This window comes from Rhamphochromis sp. 'chilingali', assembly GCF_963969265.1.
Source record: "Rhamphochromis sp. 'chilingali' genome assembly, chromosome: 20".
NCBI lineage: Eukaryota > Metazoa > Chordata > Actinopteri > Cichliformes > Cichlidae > Rhamphochromis > Rhamphochromis sp. 'chilingali'.
The window spans coordinates 26,064,264-26,086,146 of record NC_137947.1 but is presented as its reverse complement, the minus strand read 5'-3'; the positions used below and the strand labels follow the sequence as shown (position 1 = coordinate 26,086,146).

The 21,883-nt window shown below is 42.8% G+C and overlaps 1 protein-coding gene across 6 annotated transcripts in view; it reads left to right on the top strand.

The window, feature by feature from the left end:
* Window positions 1–21,883, top strand: part of ehbp1 (EH domain binding protein 1) — a 167,911-nt gene that overhangs the window by 139,440 nt on the left and 6,588 nt on the right. For all 6 annotated transcript variants that reach the window (XM_080869874.1, XM_080869878.1, XM_080869877.1 and 3 more), the window contains 2 exons: window positions 17,364–17,463; window positions 18,356–18,429. In XM_080869874.1, the coding sequence (XP_080726000.1) occupies window positions 17,364–17,463; window positions 18,356–18,429 (174 nt within the window). The remainder of the gene's footprint in view (window positions 1–17,363; window positions 17,464–18,355; window positions 18,430–21,883) is intronic.

Sequence of the window (21,883 nt, the reverse complement as noted above, 5' to 3'; positions counted from 1 at the left end):
GCGTGCGCTAGTACCGCTTGCCACGAGTTCCCAGAATCCTTTGCGGTTCTACCCGTGAATGACGTCACATTTTCAATCTCTATATAATATGCATGTTAAATTTTATATTTGGGGTAAAATATCAAGTCTTTTCAAGTAAACCGGTTCAAGTCCAATTCAAGTCCCAAGTCATTGGTGTAAAAGTCCAAGTCAAGTCACAAGTCTTAGAACATTTTTTCAAGTCAAGTCTAAAGTCATAAAATTAATGACTCGAGTCTGACTCGAGTCCAAGTCATGTGACTCGAGTCCACACCTCTGGAATTTACCAATGATTGCATTTCAGATTAATTTCTCCTTTTTAAGCGACGTGTCCTTTTGCTTGTCATCCCACAGATGCTGTTGTAGCTGCATGTGTAGTTTATATTTCTTTAGCATCAAGTGAGCCGCCTTCTCACTCTCTTTCCCATGCCTGTCGACCTAATCCAGCATTGTGGCAGCATCAGCTTATAGTTTGACTAAAGATTTAAGCTGAGCTACGTGAGTGGCAGAGGGACTCTCGCAAGTACGCGTGCACGTCAAGCTCTGCCTTTTCTTGTCGTGGCAACACAAACAGCATGTGCAGCTTTAAGTATATTATCAGGACCGGTTCTTTCACAAACGTATTGCTGAAGAAGCTTAACATTAATTATTGTAACTTTGGGCAGATTACATCCGTGCCCGCCTTGTAAGCGCAGGCAGACTCATCTTGACCTCCTATACGAGAGCTTAAAGACACAAGAATGGCATTTTACCAACTTTAATGGGATAACCAGTCTAATCTTTCAGCACTGAGAGAAGAAAAAGTGTTTAGAGTATAATACCCTCTACAGTTCACACACTGAAAGATGGAGGGAGAGGAGAGGGTTTAGTGTTGGCTTTAATCAGCGGTCACTTTGTTTTTCAGGTGCTGCTTTTCACGTTTTCCTCTGATTGCTTTTTTTTTTTCATTCTTAGATAGACATTTTCCACATTCACCTCTCCTTCTGAGCCTCCCAAAATAAACACAGGCTATGCTGAAAGCTTGTCCACTGTGTGAATTCTGATTGAGATAGTTGAACACAGAACGATTGCCACTATTGTTTATCCATAATCACAGACTCTGTTCGTAAGCTAAGCTCGTGGCAACTGAGATAGACACAGCCAAGAGAAGATGCGCTCCCTTCTTTTCAAAGCCCGTGGTCTTTTTCTTGTTGTTGTTGTTGTTGTCAGGGTTACGAAAAGAGCACTCGCTTTCAATCGAATGGTTTTGTATTAGACCACGGTGGAATGTGTTTGTGGTCATCTTGAATTCACTTCAGGAGCAAATGCACCGTTCTTCCCTATGGGGCAAGAAAAGAAATCTAGGGATCACTCCTTTAAAACCCCATTGCCTTTTTCTTGCCTTTGAGGGAACAAAACAAAGGATTTGAGCTTTTTTTTTTTTTTTCTTGTTGTGTGTGTGTGTGTGTGTGTGTGTGTGTGTGTGTGTGTGTGTGTGTGTGTGTGTGTGTGTGTGTGTGTGACTCTAAGGTTCAACTGGGTCAGAACACAGATTAACCCCCCCCCCCCCACACACACACACACACACACACACACACACACACACACACACAGACTCACACAGACTCCCTTTCCCGCCCATGCCCTTAATCTCCTCGGCCATTTGAATGTTTGAGCAGCAAAACAATTTAATTACTCAACTTGCAAGGACTGAGCACAAGCGACCAGCGTGGAGCTCCTGTCCTCCTCCCGCCCTCCACCCTCACAGTCCAGCGCAGTAACACCACCCTCACTCCCAGATGTGCGCTGCTCCTTCTTCTTCTCCTCCTTTCTCTCCCCTCCCCTCCTGCTTTTCTCCAGCTCGGTGTCAGCCTTTCATACATTCTTTAACAGTGGGGATGAAAGGGGGATTTTTAGGAAGATTAGGGAATGGGATCCTCTAGGCATTGTCTGAGAATCTTCAGATAAAACGAGCCGGGTGGATGGAGTCACCGGGAGGGTGGGAGGAAGGAGGGGATTGGAGTCGAGGGGGGGTGGCTTCTTAGTACAGAGACGTGCAAGTTAAATTTGTTTCCAAACTGGAGCAGAAATCATCCTGTGTCATTTAGCTATATTTTCTTTCGTTATAACGGTTACTCAGAACTAGGTAAAGTTGTGTTCACTGGGCCGGGCAGCCCATCTGTGTTTCCTGCCAGTGATGGCGCCGATTAACATTTTCAGCCACAGGGTGAGTAAGTGAAGATGAGGAGGCCGGGGCGGGGGGCGGTTGTTGGAGAGAATTCGGAGGTGGACAATGGCCGCTTATGATAATCTGCTCTTTATTGGAGCATCCCGCCAACGCTTTCATCAGCTGCCTCTTCGCCTGAGACCCCATGCAGCAGCCGGTCCAAAGCACGCTGCAAGCTGCCAAACACGTCGTCACAGACAAGCGAGTGTCGAAATTACACACACATGCGAACATCCACAGCTACACAGAGGACAGAAAAATAATCTTTTTAGCAGCACAGTGATCCACACAACCAGATAAAGTGAAAATAGATGATTTTTTTAATTAAATTGTTAAATTTGAGTAATAAATTACTGATTTGTTTTGTTGTTGTTGTTGACTTCTTTTGTGGGGGGGGATTTCTCTTGTCAGAGTTTAATCCACAGTCTTTCAGCCATCTCTTACTTTACTTACTGGCTTCCACCTGTTCTCAATGATAATCCTTCAATGCACATTTTGGCTAAAGATGTTTATTTTTTCCCTCCATTATATAATTGATTATTATTTCATTTAAAAACTCCAGCCCAATAACATAATTGAATTTCATCGTTACAGTCAATTAATCAAGGCTTTCTTATGGTAACCGATGTGGTGGCACTCCACAATGCAGGTTAATGACAGAGGTTTGGCCAGTAATTACACCATTCACTTGCTAACACAGCTGCTTGTCATCACCCCCCCCCCCTCCCATACACACTCCTCCCCATTTCCCCATTGTTATGAGCACTCCAGGCTACAAATACCAACAGCTGTCTTTCCCAATACATTTCCATTTAAATGTCTATTTAAACACTGCAATTTTGCATCTGTGTATTGAATCAGAAGCTTCATCAGCCTGGTGTTGGTGTCTGTGTTAATTTAAGGCTATTCCAGATTGAAAGGTGTGTTTATAAACACATTAAAAACAATGTAAAGTTTGAGTATTTATCAAGAAATCGAAAGACTTTATTAATTGGTAGTTTTCAGTTTGTTAAATGTACCTAACCATGGGAAACAGAAGCTGATATCTGAGGGGAAACGGCTGTCGGAGGAGTGGATAAAATGATTGTGTAACAGGAAGAGATGAGGGAAGAATCGCAACACAGAGATGTAAGAAGGATGACTAATGTTGTTAGCGGAGCCATTACTGGTCCGCAGATTAATTCATTAAGTAAATTCATCATTCACCTCCCCTCGGCCTCTTGTCACAAGCCGTGTAATATGACACCCCTCAAATTTGTTCTAACATCTACCCCAGGGGGGGTTGAGCTCCCTCCCACCCACCATCCCCACACACACTCACACACACACACCCTCCTTCTTCTCTTTGCTAATGGAGCAGGCGGAGCCACTTATGCTAAAAAGGCTGCAGCTGTCTGTCAGCAGGTTGAGGGGGGTCCTCCACTGGGGGTTATCACCACTCTCTACATCTTACAAACTCTCACTACTTCATTCAAAAAATCCTCCACCTACAGGTGGCTTCACCAGGCTGTGCGTCACAATTAAAGCTGAAAATAGCGACTATTCTTTGCCTATGCCTACACAAAAATTATCCAAAGCTTGCTTCTTTTTTTTCATGATAATCTTTGTTAATATTTTAAAAATAAATGTCAGCATTTAATCAGAAATCAGAAACAAAACGAAAATGAACAGAAAATTATCCTCTTATATTCATACATGACAATTCATATCAAGACACCTAATTTATTCATATTTATTATTTTAAGTTCAAGTATAGAAAATAAATATTAATAAAATACTTTTGTTCATTCAACGTGTGTACCAAAGCAAACACTGCATACCTAGTATGAATTAATTACTCAACATCTCTTTGAAATCCAAATATTCAAAAAAGGTCCACAATCCTTTTATAATATATTTCTTTTCTCTTTCAGTATATATGCGTTCGTTTCAGGTGGAATGTTTGACATCTGGTTTGTTTTTTTCCACAGTGCTGTTAGGATTTTCTGCTTTAAAACACTGTGGTTCATTAATATTTGTTCATTTCTGTTCTTTTAGATACAAACCCAGTAGAAATGACTTTGGGTCTGGTGGAATTTCTTTTGACATCTCTGCATCTTTTTATTCATATCAGGTTAAAAAATAAGTTATCATGACTACAGACATCTGTTGACTGCTTTTAGGGCCTAACAGTTTGAAACTAATTGAAAAAAGTAACTTGATATCCAGCCTTATTTTGCTCGCTCTCCTGCAGCTCGATGATTGCTCGGCCAGCCTGAGAATCCCTACAGATTTATGCTGTTTGTCTTAAGCTGTCCCAATTAACACCCGTCAACAGGTACCGGCGTTTACACTAGCGCTAAATCAACTCGTGTTTCTCCACCCCTCTAAGCTCCCTAAATGGTTCACACCTCAGTGTGTGTGTAAACACATTCCCGGGAAGCTAAACCACATGGCTTAACCTTAGTTTAGCCCCGCCGAGCCCTGGCTTACCTGCGAGTTTCAACATGATTCGTTTACAGTGCTTTTTAGGTCTGTGGCTGCATGTGGCAGAGAGGAAAGCCTTGGTTTTAATGTGAGATGGGAGTGGAAATGAGACTGACATTTATGTTAATTGTGATTGTCTGTGTTGTAGCAGATGGTTGCTATGAGATTAAAACTGGACAAAAGACAATGCAGTTGAATGCACGTATCTCTAAATAATACAGTATAACCTGTTTACTGGTCAAACACCTGTTTAGGTAATATAATTTTTAGCTACATTAGCACAATCGCATTGGTTTTGACTTGATTATTAATAAGTTTGATTGGAATATTTAGGTTGGTTAAGGGGAAATTTAGGTTCATTCTACACCTTTTTTAAGGATGTCAATTTTATTAAAAAGTCAAGAAACCTCTTTTTTTTTTTTTTTTTTTTTTTTTTTTTTTTTTGTTAATCCCATATTTGACTGGAATCAGTGTTGGGTTAATAATGCTAAACAGAAGTGACGCACAGTATTTTTCAGGTTTGGCTTAAATCAATCATGTTTGAGCCTTTAATGTCTGGGTTTAGTTTTCTTGCAGCAGCAAAAACAAACAAGGTTGCACATTTCAGCTTAACATATTTACCATCATGAGTAGGATCCAGCTAAATGGCATTGTAGACCCCCTCCACGAGTCTCCGTCAGGCTGTACTGATGATGTAACCCCCGCCCCTCCAATTCCTCGCAGCCTGACCACACTCAAGCAGAGCAGTCAGAAGAAAAAACGAACCAAGGGCCTAACAAATACATGAAGGTTTGGTTTAACTAAATCCCACAGATAATGGCTACTGTGTCAAAGACTAAAGATAGCGGGGAGGGGTGGTGGTGGTGGTGGATGGAGGGGGAGATTACTCTGGCGTTTTGCATCAGTTGCTTTCTGCTGGGTGGCCCTGCTTGTCAAGAAAAAGAGGGAGAGACGGATGGAAAAGAGAAGGAGAGAAAAGCATTTAACGCGGCACATTGAGAAGAAGAGGGCTCTTAATGCCATCAAAGCAAGGGGAGAAATCAGCCATTAATTTATTCCCGCCCTCAAACACACTCATGCATGCATGCAGGCAGGCATACACAGCGCGCGCACACACACACAAACACGCCATGTACACTCGTTCTGTTGTTTGAGAATTTCTGTAACATCTGGTCCACGCCACTCCTGCAAACCCACCGAGGACAAGGCTGACAAAATGTTTCCACTGTGGTCCCCATTGTATGTGTGCGTGCGTGCGTGCGTGCGTGTACATGTGTGTGCTCCTTAAATGATTTTTGTGTGGATTGAATTATAGCCCTGACGTGAGGAGAAAATTTTCACCCTAAGATTCAGCAGGAGAGGCAGATGACTGGGCTATTCATTGGCTGATAAGAACTGATGGAGAGGTTAATAAGCTACACACCCAGGTCATCACAGGCTTTTTACTGGGCTACAGAGGAGAAAGGAGGAGGACGACGACGATGATGTGTGTGTGCGTGCGTATATGTGTGTGTGGATTGTCAGGATGGATGGTGTGCATCTCTTGAGAATCTGTACGTTTAACATACCTTTAAAGGGCCTTCAAACTTCAGTCTATCAGACGGAATTACCAAATATTTGACTTTATGCAGGCAGGAAAGCGTGTGCACGCGAGCATCTATGTGTAAGATTCTTCCATGTATAAATGCACAGTGATGTAAAGTGCTCATTAAAGTGTCCTCCTGCTGGAACGGTGACTGCAGTTGACTGACTGAAGTGACTGCAGTTGTTCAGCAGCGGAGCCAGACTGAGCAGTGACTTGTTGCCATTTGCATCATCTCACCATCAAGCATCAGGAGCACAAGCAAATACTGTAGCTGGAAACTATAACTTTGAAGCAATATATGATTTATGTTTTGATTTAATGATGAAATACTTATTTTAAACATTCAAAAAGAAATGCTTTCATTTTGAGTTCAGAAATGTAACATTACTTAACACATCTCTGTGATGTCACTTTGCTCCTCTTGCTCTTATTCACGCACTCTTAGGCTCAATAGTCAGTTGCAGTCAAAACAATTACCGGTTAACCGCTGAGTTCACATAGCCTTGTAACCTTCAGGCGACAAAGCCACTAAAATTAGTTTGTTTATGATCCTGAGGTTTTCTTAAAGGCTCTCTCTGAGTTTACCTTTAAAGTTTCCTTTACCTATCACAGATGCTACAAAGTGTCCTCGTGTGATTAATCGTGTTTTTTAATCACACAAGGAGTTGACCCACCTCATCTCCATCAGTTGATCTGTTTCATCATCACAGAGTCTTTGTCTCAAGGTTTCTGCAGCAATAAATATTTCTACTCTACAAGTGTTAGTCATGATTCTCTGCGTTGTAGTCATTAGAACGTACCCAAATTTCTTTGCTACAGTGGTGGATCCGTTCGTTGTTACAATTAATAATATTAAATAACTCTTGAATCTCATTTTTTTCTCCATGTAATCTGTCACCTTTATGAAATATATTGCAATATAATTTTAGAAAAAACACCTTTATAAAGAGCTTTACAATGACACTAATTATTAACTCAGTGAAATTGTTACTAATTGTTATTTCAAATGTTATTTCTAATTTTCTTTTTTCTTCAAGCGGTGACACCAAAAGGCAGTGAAAAAATAATCATTGAAGCCTTTTTTTGATAAATTGAACTTAAAATATACTGAAATTGTGGAACTGGAAAACGGAATATAGAATGTTTTGCTGAATTATAGACGTGCCTGTGGTTCAAATATGAGAGCAGGTCGTTCACGAATCAGAAGGTTGGTGTTTCGATCCCTGACTCCTTTGAAGTATCGTCAGGCAGGATGCAGAACCCTGATGTGTCCATCAGAGTGTGCGTGTGAATGTGTGTGACTGAGTGAATGTGGCTTGTAGTAAGAAAGCTCTTTGAGTGCCCTTATTGTGTAGAAAGATGCTATGTACATATAGTCTATTAACCATTTACTTAAACATCACTCATATTCTTTAAATTTATCTTAAAAGAGACCTTCAGTACTACCTGCAGTACTCAAAAACATCTTTAGTTTAAGCACAAGCTTACACTAATACACTTATACCTTTTCTGTATGTTTTAATGGTGGGTCAAGCACTGCTGTTATTCCAAACCTAGCTCAGCCTAGTTTTATTTCCCACAATTCCCTTGTGTAACCTGAGGCTAGAGGAAAGCACCCCCCACTAAGATGAAGACAAAACACTCAGGAAAAAAAAACAGACTAATCTGTGTTTCTCTCCCCCAACCTCTTTCCTCTCTCACTGTGCTGTGGATACTCAAAAATACACCTCTGTGACGTTTAAACCGAAACCACAGTACAAGTGTTTTTATGCTTTAAGAAGCACTGGTCAAATCACGTAGGACTTGGTGGATATCAGCCATCAGGAGTTGACCACCAAGGCTCAGCTTGAATAAATGTACCTCATTTAAATCTGTACCCCAATACCTCATTGCTGCCATGTAACGGTGGAGCTAAGGAGTAACGTGAACCAGATACAAATGAGTTTTAACAGATGGAGCTCAAGATGTTTTCCCAGTGATCATCACTTCTGGCATTGAGCTGCTTGATTGAAGAATCTCTCACACTTTGTGTTGTAGCACTGAAGCCTAATAGAAGCCGCCTCCCGAAGGTCCAAGCAAAGGCTCTCATTCTGAGAAAGAGAAAAAGACTCCAAACAGGACCCTAGCATGGGGTCTCTCCGCTCTTCTCTCCCCCTCATACCGACTCTTGTCCCAGGGCTAATAGGGAGGCGCCGCGCGCCTTTCCTGCTCCCTATCACCTACTCACCTTAATAATAAAAGAGAGCCCCCTGTGGAAAGTGGCTAGCAGGAGCTGGTGAAGATCACACTGGTAATAGGATGATGCCTTTTTGCCTTTTGTCATGAGATTATGAACAGGGATAGCCTCTCCTCTCTGCTCCTCCACTCTTCTTTACTCTTCCCACACACAGCTACAGACGTCCTGGAGGGCCCTGTCGAGTTGGAGTGGAGACAGGCGTAACTGAGGCTTTGTTGCTCTGCTTGTATGGTAAAAGGCCCGCTAATGAAATACCTTTTAGGGGGTATCGGCAGGTGAGCTCCCCAATCAGACATTTCAGCAAAAACACACACACAGGCGTACATACACTCACATATTCTCCATCTCCTCTCATCTGCCCCCTCTTGCTATATTAATTACCTGAAGTGCTCCGGCCCTGAAAAAAGCTCTCGATTCTGCCGCGCCTCTCCCCTCTCTTCATCCAACGCGACAGCCACAACGGCCCGAGCTAGCCTAAAGTGGGGCAGGGGGGTGCAACAGAAAAGGAAGGGTGATAATAGTAGTAATGAACACGGTTGACAATAATGAGAAAGGTAATTGAGAAATGGCGTATGGCAGGCCCCCTGATTTTCTTTTTCCAGCCCCAAGCTAAGTGGGGACGAGTTGAAAATCATCTTATTTAGGGCTCAGTTAAATGGTTCGTGTAGCGCGTTGGAGAGTGTGGGGATTTCTGACGCTAAAGCTAAAGTGAGCTGACAAGCATAGAGTGGGTGATACAGCAGCCTAATGGGTTAGGGAGTGTTTAAAGCCGCTGTTGACTTTAGGCTGACTCTGTGTGTTTTTTTTTTTCCTTTCCCCCCTTTAATTTCTTATTGACATTGAATGGCATGGTCAAAACAGCCTGTGCTGCACTGTTAGGATTATTGTTAAACACCTCAGTGCTTCACTGCTGTTCCTTTCTCTTCCAGTCAGCTCGCTGTGGTTGTTTTCTCCATTTGTATGGATGTGAAAATTCACTCTGCAGGACTGCACATGCTCCAAATGCTCTGTTTGAGCATCTCTGTGTTTGATTGTGGCTCAGTTTGTATGCACTCTGCTTCCATCTTATGTTTACTGTAAATCCCTATAACTTGTGTGTGCGTTCGTGGACTCGCATTGCCCGCCTTTCTCTCTCTTGTGTGCATCTTTCTGTTTCCTCCTGGCCTTCTCACCCAGGCTGTGATAGAGACCGGGCGGTCTGGGCTTTAACAGACAGAAGCTGCCTCCACCAGCCCATAGTCTGCCACTCTCTGATAATGTTTATTGATTTGTAGCAGAAACACAATTTGATGGAGATGGGGGAGGGAGGAGAGAGGAGGAGATGCTTCGGGGGTGAGTCGAGGCAGAGTGCATATTTGTGATTGTCACGGCATGGCTGGTTCTCCTAGAAAAAGACTCTGGGAATGGCACTTATTTTGTTCTGATCTGAGCACCTTTCAGCCCCTTTATGTGATCAAATAAAATATGTTTGATTTAAATATTTAAAATGAGACGCTAAAGAAAGTTGAAAGAGGAGAAATTACTTTTCTTGTCCAAATATACTCTTCAGCTGCTGTTCAGTGTGTGAAAATGAAACCTCCTAATATGAGCATTTCATCTCCTCACTCAGTCTATTATGTGAACTCTGTTTGCCAAAGCTCCCATCTGTCCTTAGCTTCTGAGGTAGAGGTGTTTGGAGGTTGCTCTACTGTTGGCTCTGAGGTCAAATGTGTTTACCCAGTGGTGTGTGTTTTGCGTTTGTGTGTGTGTGTGCATGCGCACATACGTTTCTGTATATTTAGAAGAGTCCACAGAAAAGATTAAAGAGGTGAAGAGTGGCGGATGGAAAGGAAGAAACATGTTAGCAGGATAACATGTTAGGCTTTGACAGTCTGACTCTTCTCCTCCCGCAAACTAGGCTCATCATCAGGACTCCATATTAAAAATTAACCTAAAACAGCATGTGTTATATGAAAATGAATGAAATATATATGAATGAAAATAAAAAGCATGTTTCCACTTATGAAACTTTCTAAAAGAATTTTGCAGCTTTTGGACTCAGGAAACGTTGCAGAATAAATCCCGGTGTGTGTGTGTGTGTGTGTGTGTGTGTGTGTGTGTGTGTGTGTGTGTGTGTGTGTGTGTGTGTGTGTGTGTGTGTGTGTGTGTGTGTGTGTGTGTGTGTGTGTGTGTGTGTGTGTGTGTGTGTGTGTGTGTGTGTGAGAGAGAGAGATGCCACAGGCCTCTTTTACTCTTAAAATTATCAGTGAGTGCCTCCTACCTGACCCCCTCAAAAATCAGCTTTTTTTTTTCTTTCAAATCTGTTGACATCATGAAAAACTTCGCCATCATATGAAAACTGTCAAAGATACAGGGCCTCAAAATACTTTATGTCATGCCTCTTTTTTTTTTTCCCAGAGTGAACTCTCGAGTACACAATTCTGGGTAAAATTCTACCAAATAAATCTTTAGTAATCATGATTTAACTGAAATTGATTCAATATTTTGTTTTTTTAAAAGCTGGCTCTTTTTTGCACTTCTTTAATGGGACCTGATGTTCACTATCATCACCATCAAAGCAAACCAGAAATCTACAACAAAGAGGTACAGCTGTGTTTTTATTGGATTTTTCCTCCTGCTCGGTTTACAGTTCGCAACACCAAGTCAGTTTCACCAGTCACATCCAAACAGGTGTTAAATAGGCAATAATTATTTTATCCAGCATAATTTCGTAACACTCATCCCCTCCTGAGCTCCTTTTATTACTGATTATGCTAACAAAACAATCGTATGATGAAAATATTCATCGTCATTCAGCAGGCCTGCTGTTGTTCTTCCAACATCAGCATTTTGAAAGATGGGCTTCCCCTGTCAGCATATTGCGTGAAATCAGAAACAAATAATTCTGCAGCCCTGCTTATGATTATGCATCAGATTTAATTAATCTCAGTGCCTCCAAAACTCTGCAGCACCCTACTCCTGCTTCTTCTCTCCCTCTCCCCTACCTTCACCTCTTTTGTAAGTTGTAAAGCAAGCAGTGGTTGACAAATGACACCAGTGGAAAAGGCACGCATTGTGCCTCAGTGTGAGAGGAGGGTTTTTTTCCCTCCTCTTTCTTTTTTTTTCTGAATTTTTACTTTTCTCTATCCGGGGGGAGCAAAAGGAAAGAGGTGAGTGTGAATCGGTTAATGTGTTCCATTCACCAGACCTTATACACAGGTTCAATAAAGCAGGAATCTGCTCTATGAGCTAGGACCCATTGTGCCATTGAGGACACCTAAAAGAGGCCTCGTACAAGACTCCCTTGGAAAAATAGCCCTCAGCACCACTCCATAGGAGAGGAGAATAGAATAGGAGAGAGCAGGAGGAATCACATGCAGTGGCTAGGCAGTTTGATTCTTACACATCTCACCAGTGTTGTAACATTTGGCGTGCATAGCTTTGAGTACATCTTTGACTTCAGTGTTACTCTAATTTTCAGAAATGGAGAGAAGCGTAAGCTTCAGATGTGACGCTTTTTATGGGTAAACCTGAATTTGAGAGCTCCCTAAACTCTCCTGCTTACAAGCTTCACTCTGTCCTTCCCTGTCTCCTTTCCTAACAAGACACTCCTCTCCTCACATTAATTAAATCAAGTCTTCAGTAGGCTACTTACACACAATTCCCCCCCTCCCTCCGGTCCTCGGCACAAACCTCTCTGATTAGGCCGGCCCCTGTCATGCATATTCACATCACTGCCATGACAGCCTTTTAACGAGCTCTTACCTAATCACAGGAAACAATGTTCATCCTGTTCTTTTTATTCCTCCTTCTCTCATTTTCTTTCATGTGTCTTTGGCTTTCTTCTTCCCCCGATCCCCGCTGATATCAGACGGGCTTGACGCTCGGATGGAGAGAACGATGGGGGGAGATGCACAAGTGCAGCTCTGCCCTAAATAAACCGCAATTGAGAAAGTGACTTGAACACAGAAGAGAAGTTCAGCTCCATCTCCTCCCTTCCCCTCCTCTTCTTTCTCCTCCTCCTCCCTGCCTTTTTATATGTCCGATAGACAAATTGGATTAGCAGCTATTGGATTAAATGACAAAATGGTGGGATAAGGACTGAGATGAACATGCTGTGATCACAGCTTTTAATGTGTTTCTCTTTCTGTCGCATTCATTTTCCTCGGTTATCCAAGCTGCTTCCTTCAAGGCACAGAAGTTTCTCCAGGGAAGAACAAATGCAGGACACCCTGCTCATCCACTTACTGCAATTTATATGAATTAGAATGAACATCTCATGTGCAAATACTGCACATGTTGCTGTTTGAAGCCATTGATCACAATAATGAAACAGAAAATACATTTTTCTCTTTCACAATAATCAAAGAGAAAAAATTATTTTAAGTATTAGTTGCTGAGAGCAGTTAACATTAGCAGCCCTCTTTTCTTACAGATTAACTTCATAATTAAATTTGTAATTTGTTGCAAAGATTCTTTTATGTTGTGACTTCTGCTTTCTCCACAGCGGTGGCTAAACTAAACAACTGACATCGTTGCAATCTCAGGAAAATAAAGAGCAGCCCCATACATCTGCATACATTCCTATTTTCAGCATTTTCATTGTGACTAATCTGTTTTGGTCTTTTTGTCGCTCTGTAGTCCTAGGGTTAACATCGATCACTGGTTTGAGAGGGAGACGCAAATCCCCGAAGCATCCAAGTAGATCCGTCCTCTGCTGCGACCGCTTGCAAATAAGAGAGCAGCTAAAAGAAGCTAAACTACACACCGATAATTTAAAGCTAAAGTTATCAGTAATTGCAGGTTTAGTGCAGCTTCTGGTTTGATGTTTTAGTCACCAATTAAAAATACAGTGAAGCCAGTTAAAGTCAATTAACGTGTACTCACTAAGACTAATGCTAAAGCATGAATTTTGTACATTTAGCACATGGCAGCATGGCGCTCTTAATTCAAAGCAGCTCAGGCCAACAGCAGCAGCAGTTTGACCACCTCGGGGTGAGTTTCATTATTCCTATCAACACTGAATGGAACATTGGCCAAGATTGCTATCTTAATCTTATTTGGCTATAGAGGCTGCCTTTGTACCCGCCTTTTTTTTTCCCATTTCTTTCTGCATTTCTCTCTCACCCAAACACACAGTGACCTATGCTAACCAGCCTTGTCTTCATGCCTCGAGGATAGCAGCCTCCCTCCACACACGGCAGTTGGTGTCATTGTATCCTGGTTGCGTTTCTGCGAGAAGCCGGGAGTGGAACAAGAGAAGAGGAAGACAGGCAATCAGATAGAGGGGTTGTTGGGATATGTCTATCAGTTGTATCTCAGCTCTGTGTGTGTGAGTTGATTGTATCTTGTGTGTTTCTCACTAGCACAGCTGCATTGATAGCTGAGGTAACACTAAGGATGATATTAATGGCGATAAACCTTGTGCATTTTCATCACTAACCCTTTGATGTCCCCATCACACACTGTACCAACGCCAAATTCATTGCTTCGGTCTCACTGGAGTTGGCCTGTTTCTGCTCTGCCCTGCTCTGTGTTGAGCACTAAGAAGTGGCGTGTAAGGCGAGCAGCAAGACCCAGAATGCACCCTGCCAAACTGCCAGATGCTTTGATCCAAGATGGCCCCCTGAGAGCCAGCATGCATCCACAGTGTCTCAGAGCCAAGGCTGGATTCGCAGACACAGTGTCAGTGGTGACTGCCAAGGATATTTACACCATTTGTTTTCATACACCACCACATTCAGCAGTCTGTTGTCACTATAAGCATATGGCTTTCTATGGAGCAAAGATGTTTTTAGAATGTGCTGCACCAGTGGGAATCAAACCCCCAACCCAGCACTAGACCCTTAATTATCATGAAACTGAAACGACCATCACTTTTACGTTTAAGATGACGGTATCGCGTACAGTTGTCTTGTTAATTCAGTCGTATCGAGTAGTCAAGCTAGTAGAAAACTATTTAAATAATCTGAATACTTTTCAATAATTCATTAAATGCAATTGGCCTGTAAAATTACAATGTAGTTATATAACTTTTTATTTTTTAAAGGCTCTTCCCCCCACAGCTCAAAAACTATAATTAAAGGTATAGTAAAACATAATTTCCCCATGCTTAATTGATTAAAAAGGGGTTTAGCGCCCACCTATAACAATAAATCTGCGCCCAGTCTGTCTCTTTAAGAGTCAGGTAGGATCTAGAGGTCGGAGGTGGATGCTGAGCAGCTGTCGAGTCTCCTGCCTCCATCCCTCCATCCCCTGACTCACCTGCTCGCCTTTATTTCCTCCTCCACTCCCTCCCTCGTTCCAGTCATCCCATTTTGCTTTCACATTCAATATCCCCCCCCCCCCCCCCCCTCCTCATCTCTCCCTTTTCTCCTCCCTCTTCTACCACCTTTTCCTCTGACCTCCCTGCCTTCCTCTCCCCTCGCCTCCCCTCCCTCCTTTCATAAAATGTGGCTGTTGGTTGGCTGGTAGCAGCTGGCTGGCTAGCGGTGGGGGATATAGCTTTATAATCCCCTCTCGTCTTCCAGCCCGCCTCGCCACAATGTCACAGGAGCTTAATATTTGCCATTATTATTTGCTTGTTTTATTTGACTTCGAGGCAGCACAATGACCTGTCAGCGCCGGCTTTATCCCCCCTCCGAGTGTCGTCCATTTCAAAGTTGACTACAGTAATCCACGAGCCCGTGATTCCGCTAAATCCTGAAGCTTTCTTTCATTCGCTTGGTTTTTTTGGGGGGGTTTTTTTGCTTGCTTTCTTTCATTTTCCCTTCCCGCTCCCTCCTCCTAAATGAAATTACATACATCTGCTGGCTCAGAGTATCACAAATGTCCACACATTCACCGGTGTCCACACACATCCACGCGTTTGCCTTTTGTCATCAGTGACGCAGTGGCCCGATGCTCCCACTGCTGCAATGAACACTGGTGTGTGTGTGTGTGTGTGTGTGTGTGTGTGTGTGTGTGTGTGTGTGTGTGTGTGTGTGTGTGTGTGTGTGTGTGTGTGTGTGTGTGTTGGAAAAATTTCTTTCTTTCTTATTTTCTTGTCTCCTAAGAAGCAAAGTTATTTATTTACAGCTTCTCATCAAATAAATGATATAGTGGTTACAGCTACAATACTCAGACAATAAATGTTGGAAATCTTCTTAAAACCGTTGCTGCATTTACCACAGTGAATGGAAGGATTCATATCGCCGCTGCAGAGTTAAACGGGACCTTATGGATTATCGCCGCTGACACTGTTCAGCTGACCTCGAGATTCGATAAAGAATAAATAGCATTTTAATTTATAACACGTGAGAGATTATTAAAACAAACCAAGCAGAAAGAGATGCTTAGTAGTATTATTTTATGGAAATCTAGTTTTAATTTTATTGATTATCCATTCCTTAAAAAAAAGTAGTCATAACATTTAAAGATTTACCTTTAAAGTAATAGTCTTTTTTACTCACAAATAAATTGTGAATTTGTAGAATTATAGTAAATAATTATTTTACTGGTAGCATTTTGCATCTTTATTATGTGTTTATTAATCATCACTGCTGAGACTGTTGTTATTTTTGTTCCTGCTCAGTGAGGCCATCCTGATTCCCAGGGTGTCAAATACTGCAGTTTAATCAAAGCCTCTGGATCCTGAGAGACACGCCTGAGGTGTCTTTTCACTTTGGTTTGGTGTAAAACCTTACAGTGTAATCATTACAGGATGAAAATTGGAGCAAAAGCCTGGGATTAAACAGACCTACATGAATTTACAGCATAAATACACCTGCTCATTATCTTTGCCACACCTGGTCCAAAATAGCCCCACTTAGTTGCCTGAAGATGCACTAAACAGTATCTAGAAAGTTTTATAAATAGGTTCCAAATTTACAGTAACCATCCTGCTAATGTTCAGACTATTATCCTGTTTCCAAATTTAATTCATTCCAGAAATATTAAATAACTTTTCGTGCATGTTTTTGGGCCGTACCTGAAAATCCTGTTGATCAACCCTTCCTCTGTAAGCATTTAACACCTGAGAGCTTCAATGAGCATTTAGTTATCATTTGTCAGTTTCTGGTTTGAGCGTCATCACAGGTTCCAGTATGTTTAAAACCTTACGATTATGTGGTTTTAGTACACGGAGGCCAGCAGATGCACAGTGGGAGTCAAACTCCACACCCAGGCAGCTGGTCTTTATTCCAGGTCAAACACGATGGAGGCTGTCACTGTTACCTGGCTAACATTTGAAGCTTTCGATTCGACGTGCTTTGTCTGTATCAGTTGTGCGCATCCCATTGTACCTTGTAAGTAAGTTACAGCATAGAGCTTTAGCCCCAGGCGTGGGCAAAGCTTACATTAGCCATGCATCTGAGCCTCACTAGCTCTCTGTGTGTGTTGAGCAGGTATTACACTAAGCAGTAGAGAGTCCCAGAGACTTTTTTTTTTTTTTTTTGAAGGCCTGCTGAGTGATGGGATATGTATTGCCCTACAGTGAGAGGCTTCACTCTGTAAAGGCGCTCGACGGTAATCGCAGAGTTAATCCCGCCCCGGTTGAAGCCGTATTGACGTTGTGAAGGCATGGTGTGAAGTAGGTGAATGTTTACACAGGGAACATAAGCGAGGAGAGTATTTACACCCACACATGAATATCTGGTGGACACACTGACTCTGCGGGGGCAGCAGCTCCGTCGTTTATCTGCCTCATCGCTTTTCATGTGCATATGCTGGTGTACACGGCGTGCTGTAATTTTTATGTCAGGTTCAATCCACTGTAAAAAAACAAAACAAAAAAAAAAACAAAAGCAAAAGAGCAACGTGTTATTCTTGAAACATTTCCTGTAACGTGTGTATCTGCTGGTTTATTTATTGGTGTGTTTCTGTGCTCTTTCTAGGCAACAACAAGGAGGAGGAGGAGGCCATGATGCAGGAGTGGTTCATGCTGGTCAACAAGAAGAACGCCCTCATCAGGAGACAGAACCAGCTCTCTCTGCTGTGCGTACTGTTCTTCCTCTCTGTCGCCTCGTCTTTGCTTCCATTTTAATTTCTCACATGTCAAATTAAAGCAGCTGAGAAGCGTTTTAAACCTGCTCCTCGAGCTTTAGATCAAGCTCGTCTAAGCTGCACGGGGCAGGAGTGTCCTCTCCACTCCATTCACCCCATCTCTGTCTATCCACTCATTGATTTACATGCAGAAAGGGATATAAAATCAATAGAAATGTGGCGATCGCTACTCTATCTGCAGTCTCTTTGTATGTGGTCAGCTGCGACAGGTGGAGACACGCGCTGCCTTTTTTTCTTCATTTGCGGCTGTAGGGATTTCAAAGTGTGCAAGTGGAGGAGAGCCTGAAGTATTCATAATCACATTATATCGTGGGAAAGGAGAGGCTTTTAAAGTGGCCAATTGACAGAAGGGCTGATTATTAGCCCTTTCTGTTCTCTCTTTGTGGAGGCAAAGAGAAAACGGCGCCTGTGAAGGACAAATTCTATTAGGGGCCGAATTAGCTCATTTTTTAAAGAGGAAAGAATTCAATTTGTGCTGCGGGTGGCAGATAGATCCACACAGGGCCACGCTTGCATATACACATCTACTCCCTCATCTTCTGTTTTTAATGCATTTTCACCCCCACCCCCCAAACTCCGCTCCTTATTTCCCTTTTTCTATCCTTACACATATACACACAGACACACACCTTCACCCAGGGCTGTGCACTATGAGTATCAGTTATGTGCAGTAGATTAATGCGAAGCCAGAGAAGGTTCGGGCGAGTGGCCGAATCGATGTTTATTGCAGGTTTCTTTAAGTACTTAATGATTTAGTCATTAACATATTGATGAACTTTGTGTGTGTGTGTTTCCCGTCTCCCCTCTTTCTAACTTGCCACAGGGAGAAAGAGCACGATCTGGAGAGGCGTTTCGAACTGCTGAACAGAGAGCTGAGAGCCATGCTGGCCATCGAGGGTAAGACACACACGCAGAGGGAGGCTGCACACGCGTACATTAAACTCTTAATTTTGTAACTTTAGATGCATTTTAAACAGCAGTTTTCACAGCTGAGGAGATTATGTAACAAGTAAAGTAAAACAACCAGGAGCTCATTTTACTCTCTCTTTCCTAAATCTTCCTGAAATTTACCAGAACATCTGCATAGTTTAATTACTTCCCAAATGAGTCCTGCAGGAGACCGGCAGCAATAGTTGAAGTTCATTTTCCATTTCGTAGTGAGGAGGGTAAAATCGACTGTCGAGGTCGCTTGAGTTCGAGTAAAGTGGTTGGTGTCTCTTCTTCTGAGTCCTTTCTACGTGGCGTCCGCCCGTTAGCGGGGGCCAGCCTTCATCGGGAGCCTGAAGCAGGGTGATTTGAATTCTGCTTCGGCTTGATGAGGATTAAGATGCGAGCTTGCGAGGGATTTCACTCCCAGATACTTGATCAATGCTATCTGTTTCTCAGCCAGACCCGACTAGCCGATGCCTGATGTGGAATCTGACCACAGCTGCATTCAGTGTTTGCAATGTTAAAAAAAGAAAAGAAAGAAATGCAGTTATATTGTTGAAAGCTTGTTAACTACACCGCAGCCAGAAAAGCAGCCATTGTGTCGTATCAAAGTTGTCAGAGGGCCATGGAAGTTTAATCCCCTTCGACTGCGTCCTCTTTGGCAAAATGAACCTTTCGCCAATCAATGCTAATTGATTTTGCCATTCGACATTGACCAGCACCACCCCCTTCTCACAAACCACCCCCTTTCTCCTCGCGGCCTTCGGACACCCATTGTAATTTCACCGGGCACCTGATAAGCTACCTGGTCCATAATAAATCAATTCTAATTAGCAAAAGAGGAGATGGTGGGGGGGGGGCAGACACGCGTATCCAAAGCGGCGCTGCAGCCGGCACCACGCTGCCTGCGTTCAGCTTGATTTCCTCCCTCTCTCCGGCCGCTTTATTTATTTTTATTTATCGAGCTCCTGCTGGAGTCGAATGGGAGGATTTCGCTTTTTCTGCTTCACATAACGGAGTGTGTGTTTGTATCAGCGAGCCTGCTTTAAGCACGCGTGTGTGTGCATTGTTTTGAGCTGTGTTTTTGTCTTTGTCTCGTGTGTGTGTGTTGTGGATTCATATGGCTTGCGCGCATGTGGATGTGAGAGCAGAGATAGTGTGTGACTCGAGGTGGAGAGGTGGTGTGTGCCGTGTCACCGCCGTCCTCTCTGCCTTCATGTGGACTTGTTGGATTTGCAGCTGACTAACTTATCAGCGGCCTTATTTTCCTCCCTCAGGGAGGCACTTAACATTCAGAGGCTCTGCCTTTCTCTCGCAGCCACAGATAGTTGTCAGCTGCTGGGAAGAAAGGTGTGTGTGTGTCTGTTGGTCTCCATTTGCCTGCGTCTGTGAGTTTACATCTCACAGGTGTGTTTCCACCTTTGGTTTTGTGTGTGTGTGTGTGTGTGTGTGTGTGTGTGTGTGTGTGTGTGTGTGTGTGTGTGTGTGTGTGTGTGTGTGTGTGTGTGTGCGTGTGTGTGTGCGCGTGTGCGTGTGTGCGCGTCTCCCCAGCTCTTATTTGGTGCTTGGGCAGGTCCATTGAGCGATGGTTGGGCGTGCGAATAATTGCTGATTTGGTTGGCCAGTCGATGACACAGAGAGAGAGAGATGACTCAGAGTGAGAGAAGAAACACACCTGCCCTTACACACACACGCCCTGCTGAGAAAAATATATACCTGCACTGAATCAAGCGCACCTCTCCCTCTCAGCTGACACACATGCTGAATCACACACACATTGTCAGGTCAGTGTGAAGACCTGAAGTTTCTGTCTTCGTCTTTTTGTGTGAAAAGATGTTAAATATCTGCTGATTTACCGTCCAGCTGCGGCAGATGTGGGTAATATTTGTAAGCAGTTATAGAGAAAGGAAAATCCTGTGAGTAGTCTCTGCAGTGATGTAGACATTTAAGGGTTTGATGAAAGTTAAAGGCAGGAGATTATAAGTTAAGCCGCTCGGCCTCCTCTGTTCTGAGGCAAAGGTTTGACTCGTGATGTTTTATTCCACGTTTGTGAGGCTGACGTAAGCTTACTGGGACAGTCGGGTACAAGAGGACAAGGAGGAGGGGAGGAAGAAAAGAAAGAGGGGAAGCTTTGAGGGGGAGAAGACGATTCATCTGAAATCAACTTTGAAGCCGATATTCTGCAAAAGGACAAATTCTTCTCAGATTTTTGTTTGTTTGAGTTAGAAGATCTTAACGGAGCAGTGATTCCTGATGTAGTGAAAAGGCACAATGTAGAAACATTAAAGTCACACAAAGGGGGAGAGAGAGAGGGGAGGAAGGGAGGGGCTAGTTTGCAGGGCTACAGCTGCAGGATTCACTACAGTGCCAGGTATTTTTCCTGCACTTTGGATCTCAGCACATATTAACTGATAAATACAGAACAACTAATGGTCTAGTGCGACCCTAAGCAATGCTTTGTCTAACTGAATAAAGAAAGAACTGTATATTTAGATGATTTCATATCAGCACACAGCAGTGCAGTATTTTACACATTAGTGCATCACAAACCTTTAAAAAACAATAGATCAGCACAATAATCGCAATACATGTAAAATTTAAGATGTTAGAGTGAATTAACAAGGTCGTCACTGTACGTCTGTTGTTTTTGTTTAAATTGAATGTGTCATCTGTACATGAGGAATATTCAGAATACATTTTTACAAAAGCACTCAAACATAATTTGGTAACTGATGCTGACTCATCTTTGGACATCAAGTGTCTGCCTCGAGGTTTCTGCAGCAGTAAATCTACTCTAGGTCTGTTAACCATGATTCACTGCGTAAAATCACAACGCAGCGATCACAAGTGGAAAATTATAATCAAACCAAAGCCAGTATTCTTAACAAAACACTCCTATAGGTAATAAATAAATCCACGTAGTTGCATTTCCCTGCCACAGCACTGGGCCAATCCCTGTAGTAAAATATGAAAAGTTGTAAGGAACGATTTTCATGATTAAAAATATCCCAACAACACCTATAAATGACCCCAGTCTGACACGTGAAGGTTAACAGCACAGAGGTCTTGACTTGAGGTGGGCCTTTGCATCATTAAAGCATCCAAACATCAGTCGGTGTAAGATAAAAATGCTCCGTAACTGAAGTTTAAAGCAGCTTGACATTAAAACGGTGTTCAAGGTTTGATTAAATGTGCAGAATAAAACGGTCAGGATCAGGGCCGAGGCTTCCAGGCCCCTGTTGATGTCGTTTATGAGCATGCTCAGTGATAACCACCTCCTTGTATCGTCTTGGTGTGATGCCAGGCGGGGAAATGCCATCTGTATGCCATGCTCTCATCTCCCTGCCACAAAAATTGATCCACTATGCCCTCTTTATCTGCTTACCGATTCACACCTATGTACGCACACACGGAGCGGCGT